Below are 6,916 nucleotides of genomic sequence, written 5' to 3'. Positions count from 1 at the left end.
TGCCTATTCACCCAGGCCTCTCTTTTCCTGAAGAAACTGGGCTGGGCAGCCGACACAATAGGAATCCTCCCAATCCTCCCTTTCCTCCCTCCATTTGAGGCTAGGTGCTAAAAGGTATGTTAATTAAGCTTGAGAAACCAAGTTGCAGTCGTGAGATTCGAACCTGCGAAGTATGATGTAAAGTTGCCTGAATGTCTGCAAAAGTAAGATTGACAGCTGCACCTTGTCTTGTCTTGGTCCCTCCTAGCTTTGTGTAAAGTACCTCCCCTAAGTAAAAGGAAGGCGCAGAACGAATCCAGGTGCATTACGACTGGCAAGGCGTGCGTTACAGCATGCAGGGGGCACAGTCCAGCCTTGCAACCATACTGCCTGTTTAGCTAAGATGTTTACTATGCAGTATATTACGGCCTTCGTGGCTGAGATGTTTGCAATGCACCATCTGCCTGATGCCAGTCCAGCATTCACTCTGGTTTCGGAGTGTCTCTTTGTCTCTCTCTTTGCATCTCTGTGTCTCTTTTGCTATCTCTGTCGCCGCTGGATCTCCCCTCCTCGTGAACCAAACACTCGTGAACAACACAACTATGTCGAGGCAAGTCCCCGACACCAGCTGTAGGCCTTCCAGCCTTCTAAATATTCCTTTATATGTGGTTCAGATTCTGGGACCATCCCCTGAGGCTGCTTGGTCGGGTATTCTGTGTTGTTGCTGGTGGAGGTTCTTTACTGCACTTCCACCCAATCTGCCATCTTGTTTGTTCACTCCCTAAGTTTCTTGTCTGCTGTGCTTTTTTCCATACCACTTATAAATGACTTGATATACCAGTTCTATTTGTTTATGCATTTTATTTTTGGTCTATTGTCTGTCTTCCTTGAAATCCAGAGTAGGACATTTGTATATTTGTCTGTTTCGTTCATTGCAATTTCTCTAGCTCATAGATGAGTTTCTGGCAGGTAATTGTTGTTGTTAAGTGCCATCGAGTCAGTTATGACTCATAGTGACTGAGTTTCCGAGGAGCAGCTGGTGAATTTGAATTGCCATCTTTGCAGTTCAAACCAAGCTTGCGGTCCAGTGCTTATTCTGCAGTGCCACACCAGGACTCCCTGGCAGGTAATAGGTGTTCAATAAATATTGTTGAATGAGTTAATTTCCCCCCCTTTGGTTTTTCTTGTCATAAGGCTAAGAAAATCATAAAGTACTTAACAATGAATCAGGAAGATCTAGATCCAGATGGTACTATGGATGCGAATGATATTACAGATATTCACAAAGAGATATTTGAAGAATGTGATCAAATGTGGAACGATATGGAAGAAGTGAGTATCAAGAGATAAAAATCATGTCAGTTAGTTGATGTAGATTTAAATAAATTTCAGTAACAATTAAAAATAGGAAAGAAATAATTTTGCTGGCTTCTGATAGCAATTATATGATAAATTTATATTAGTCTTTCAAACCCACCAGTCATTCTTCAGCAACCCTGTATAGGGTTGCTACGAGTCGGAACCAACTCGTCAGCACTTAACAACAATCTTTAGATGTACACTACGTGAAAGAAAGAAAAAAAAATGATGGATATTATCAATTTACAAAGACAAATAACCATTATAGGAAAACAAGACTTAGAAGTATTGTGGTAGTGGTGAAAAATACTACTTAGGAGGGCTATCAAACATCAACAGACAAGTTCAAGATCTTTTCTAAAAGAGGTAATAATGGAATTCATTTCTAAAAGATGGATAGAAGTTAGCTTATTTGAGGGAGGCATACAAAGCAGAAAGAAGAAAATGTTTAAAAGTTGAGACAGATTAGAGAACTCTAGAAAATTATGCCTAATGTCAGTTGGGTAAAGGGGACTTGGGTAAGACTGGTGAAGTAACAAAGGCAAGAACATGGACAGTTTTCCTAAGTGGATACTATGGGGAGTATTAAAGGATTATAAGCAGGGAAGTGACATGATCAGATATGCAGTTTGTGAATATTAATCAGGTAGCTTTGAAACAAGTGGAATGCAGAAGAGTGAGACTAAATACAGAAAAATCATTTAGAAAGTTTTAGTCGTGATACGCAGTCCTGATGTAGCACTGTAGGATTAGCACTTGACTGCAGAGTCAGTTTGATCCACAACATCAGCCATTCAAACCACCAACTGCTCCTTGGAAACCCTATGTAGGGTTGCTATGAGTCGGAACTCACTCCAAGGCACTACACAACAACAACAGATAGTCTTAAAAATAGCCCTGGTGGCACTGTAGGTAAGCACTGGACTGTGAACTGCAAGGTAAGGTGGGCAGTTCAAATCCACTAGCCACTCTGTAGAAGAGACATGAGACTGTCTGCTGCCATAAAGATTTGCAGTCTCTGAAACCCTATGTAGCATCTATATGAGTTGGACTCGACTTGATGGCATTGAGTTTGGATTTTTTGAGTAGTCCTAAATGACTGCTAGAGCCGTGGTGGTATGGTGATTTAGGCACTGGTCTACTTACTGGTTCAAATCTACCAGAAGCTCTGAGGAAGAAAGATGAAGCTATCTACTACAGTCTCAAAACCCTATACAGGGTCACATGACTCAGGATTGACTCAGTGCCAGTGAGTGGTGGTGGTGGTATGCTGTGGAGTCGGTTCTGACTCATAACGACCCTGTATAGGCTTTCCAAGGCTGTAAATCTTTACGGGAGCAGAAAACCTCATCTTTCTTCTTCAGAACGGCTGGTAGTTTCGAACAGCTGACGTTAGAGGTTAGCAGCCCGACTCGTAATCTCTACGTTACCAGAGCACCTTGTGGCAGTAAGTAGTAGTCCTAAATGTTCTTTTTACTTTTAGTAGTATTTCTGAGAGAATCTGGTTAAGTGTTCAACTGCTAACCACTACCCCAAAATAAGCAGTTTGAACCTACCAGCCACTCCGTGGGAGGAAGATGTGGCAGCCTGTTTCTGTAAACTTTGTTGTTGTAAAGTACCATTGAGTCAGTTGTTACTCATAGCAAAACTGTATAGGGCTTTCGAGGAGCAACTGGTGGGTTTGACCCACAGACCCTGCAGTTCAAACCAACCTTATGATCCAGTGCTTATCCTACAGCACCACAACAGGACGTTACAGCCTTGGAAAACCTATAAGGAAGTTCCACTCTTTTCTGTAGGTTCACCATGAGTCAGAATTGATTGAATAACAATGGGTTTCAATTTCGTAGTAGTTCTAGTATGGAATAATGGAAATCTAAATAATACAACCGTGGAAACCATATACAGGGTTGTTATGAGTTGGTACCGACTCCATGGCATTTAACAACAATAATACTATCATTTCAAGTAGACAGAAGAATGGATTCAAGAGATATTAAGAAGATTTAGATACAAAATGGGAGCGAATTATTATGGATAGTTTCAAATTCCTGGTTTGAACCGTCTAGACAGTTGGTGATATTATTCCCTAAAAGAGAGCAAATACATAAGTCAAAAGAACACATCAGTAGGACTTTAGATGAAAGCATAAATTAATTTAGAAAATAATTGAGCTTGAAATATCTGTTGTTGTTTTTGTTAGGTGCCATAGAGTTGGTACCGAAATATCTGTACATGTTCTGAAATAATGAGCTAGCTAGAACCACTTTTGATGTACTATATTAGGAAAAATTTGTCTACTTAAAATAAATAATATATAATGTAATCCACAGACATTTTTAATATCCCATTCTTTATAGTACAGTTTCAGAATGGGGGAGTTACAGTCTTGTTTGTTTTTCTTCTTTTTAAAAATATAAAATACAAGTCCTTGAGACTTTGTGTCATTAATGTATTTTTAAGATGACTTGTATAAGCCCTTCTTTGTTTTCATTTTTGTTATTCATAATATAGACATTTGCATTTAAAAATGAATACAATTTTTTGGTAGAAAAATATAATAAGCACAAATAAAATTTAAATTACCCATATTTTTACTTTTCATATGGGATTTTTTTGATGGCACGTAAACAATGTCTCTTGAAGGCTTTTGTTTCTTATGAGCTTAGTTATCTTGTTACTGCTTTTCTAATATGGTACCTTCCCTCTTATTTTCTTGTCACCTATTTTTCCATTATTATTACAGCTTCTAATTCAACCTAATAGTTTTTGTTCTTTTTCCTGTTTCTTTATGCTCACTTTATTCTATCGTTGTTGTTAAGTGCCATCAAGTTGGTTTTGACTCATAGTGATCCTTTTTCCGAGATTCTGTATGTTTTTCAGGATCAGAAAGTATCACCTTTCTCCCACAAGGTGGCTTGTGGTTTGCAGTCCAGTGCTTATTGTACAGAACTACCGTGATCTCCACATAGGGTCTAGTGGCGTTGTGAGCTAATGTGTCAGACTGCAAAGTTGATTGAACTGCACATTCGGTGGTTCAAGCTCACCAACTGCTCCTTGGAAACCCTATGCAGGGTTGCTATGGGTCGGAATCTACTCGACAGCACTTAACAACAACAACTCCTTTTTTATTTTCATTTTTTAGATGTATTCACTTTGGGACATGTTTGTCTGCCTTCCTGATCCTTTCTTAGAAAATGAGCAATTTAAGAAAATTCTCTTATATAGGAGACCTCTGGTGGCTCAGTGATTAAGCACTGGGCTGCTAATTGAAAGGTCAACAGCTTGAATCTACTAGCTGCTTCATGGGGAGAAGATGTGGCAGTCTGCTTCCATAGAGCCTTGGGTCCCTATGAGTCAGAATCAACTTAATGAAAATTGGTTTTTATTGTATTGACTGGTTTAAAAGTATTGAGAAATTGTCAGTTCATGTAGTAAGTGACTTGTTTTTCTTTACTTTTTAAATCAGTGTCAGAATAGATTAATGCTTGTTGGAACGGAGACACTTACGGATTCAAATGCCCAGGTATGGATTGTTTCTCTTGTTTTCTTAAAAATGAGTAAGTGAAATTCATTGTGTTTTAGAAAAGAAGTGTGTCTGTCTATATGTTTTCCAAGTATAATTGCTTTTTTAATACCTATATGCTTAAGCTTGGTGTGGTACTGTAGGATAAGCTGTCAACTGCAAGGTCGATTTGAACCTCAAAGTCAGCAGTTCAAACTTACCTATACAGGGTCGCTATGAATTGGAACCGACTCAATGGCGCTTACCAACAACAATTTATTTATAGCAGGTTATGCAAAAAAGTCTTCAGAAGACCTCTTCTCACTCTTAAATCAGAAGGAGCACGAAAGTTTTTGAATGATTAAGCATATGTTGTTGCTAAGTGCCATCTAGCCGGTTCCGATTCATAAGGAACTTGCATAGGATTTCTGAGGAGCGGCTGGTGAGCTCGGACCGCCAACCTTGTGGTTAAAACTGACTTTGCAGTCCTGTGCATTAACCCACAGTGCCACACCAGGACTCCACTATAACCAAATAAGAAAATATTATTTTAAATTTGTATTTGAGAGTATATTTAACAACACGGTGAACTTCTCGTTGGCTCTTATGATACCTTGCTAAAAATTAGAACAAAGTCTATCCTACTTTTTGTTATAGTGGCTACCTATATTACTATCTGTGGAATCTTAATTAATTTCACCTTTGGCTTTTAAAAAACAGAATGAATATATTTAGTATCATAATCAGATCGTTATCAAATTGGTTCCGGCATCAAGATATCAATAAGTGAAACAGATTAAAATCTAAAATATGATTAGATGATGGATCAAACATATCAGAAAAGGATGAATTATTTATTAATTGATAATGGTACAACTAGATATCTATCTGAAAGAAAATAAAATTGGACTGCAGTCTTTCATGATGTACGTTATAAATTCCAGATGAATGAGTAAAAAGGATAGGAGACTGGATGTGCAGCCTGGAGACAGGGGAAATCTTTTTGCATAATTATAGAAATCCTGATATTGTGAAGAAAAGTTCCTATGAGATATATTTTACCATATGAGAATTTCAAAGCATTTAAATGATAAAGCGGAGTCCTGGGTGCTACTATAGAATGACAATTCACTGCTAACCACAACTTTGGTGGTTCAGACCCACCAGCTGCTCCTTGGAAACCCTATATAGGGTCACTATGAATCTGAACCAACACAAGAACAATTAACAACAGCAATAACGAAATAAAAAACATTCCAAGAACAAAGTGGGTATATAAATGATACCTATGCAAGTTCCCAAGGAGCTCTGGTAGCGCAGTGGTTTTGACTTAGGCTGCTAACCTCAAGATCAGCAGTTCGTAACTACCAGCTGTGAAGTGGGAGAAAGATGAGGCTTTCTGCTCCCGTAAAGATTTACAGCCTTGAAAAATACATCCTTCTCCAGTGACTGGTCCCTCCTGACAATATGTCTGAAGTATGAGAGATGAACTTTGGCCATCTTGGCCTCCAAGGAGCATTATGGCTGCACTTCTTCCAAAACAGATTTTTTGGTTCTTTTGGCAGCCATAGCACTTTCAATATTCTCCTCCAACAACATAACTCAAAAGCATCAATTCTTCTACGGTCTTCCTTATTTACTGTCCAGCTTTCGCATGAATATGAGGTTATTGAAAATACCATGGCTTGGGTCAGGCGCACCTTAGTTCTCAAGCTGACATCTTTGCTCTTCAACACTAAAATCTTGTGCAGCAGATATGCCTAATGAAATACATCATTTGATTTCATGACTGCTGCTTCCCTGAGTGTTGATAGTTGATCCAAGAATGAGTCCTTGAAAACTTCAGTCTTTTCTCCATTGATAAGAATGTTGTTTATTGGTCCAGTGGTGAGGATTTTTGTTTTCTTGACCTTCAGATGTAATCCATACCGAAGGCTGTGCTCTTTGATCTTCATCATTAAATGTTTTAAGTCCTCTTCACTTTCAGTAAGCAAGGTTGTATCATCTGCATATCGCAGGTTGTTACTGAGTCTTCCTCCAATCCTGATGCCATGTTTTTCTTCATAGAACCCA

The 6,916-nt window shown here is 38.6% G+C and overlaps 1 protein-coding gene across 1 annotated transcript in view; it reads left to right on the top strand.

Moving 5' to 3' along the window:
• The first annotated feature begins 1,200 nt into the window (after nt 1-1,200).
• The window catches only part of CENPK (centromere protein K), a 59,653-nt gene continuing 53,937 nt past the window's right edge, over nt 1,201-6,916 (top strand). The window contains exons 1-2 of the mRNA XM_006869110.1: nt 1,201-1,311; nt 4,808-4,864. Of these exons, the coding sequence (XP_006869172.1) occupies nt 1,201-1,311; nt 4,808-4,864 (168 nt within the window). The remainder of the gene's footprint in view (nt 1,312-4,807; nt 4,865-6,916) is intronic.

Source organism: Chrysochloris asiatica, unplaced genomic scaffold, assembly GCF_000296735.1.
Source record: "Chrysochloris asiatica unplaced genomic scaffold, ChrAsi1.0 scaffold00126, whole genome shotgun sequence".
Taxonomy (NCBI): domain Eukaryota; kingdom Metazoa; phylum Chordata; class Mammalia; order Afrosoricida; family Chrysochloridae; genus Chrysochloris; species Chrysochloris asiatica.
This window is presented reverse-complemented; position numbering and strand designations above follow the sequence as displayed.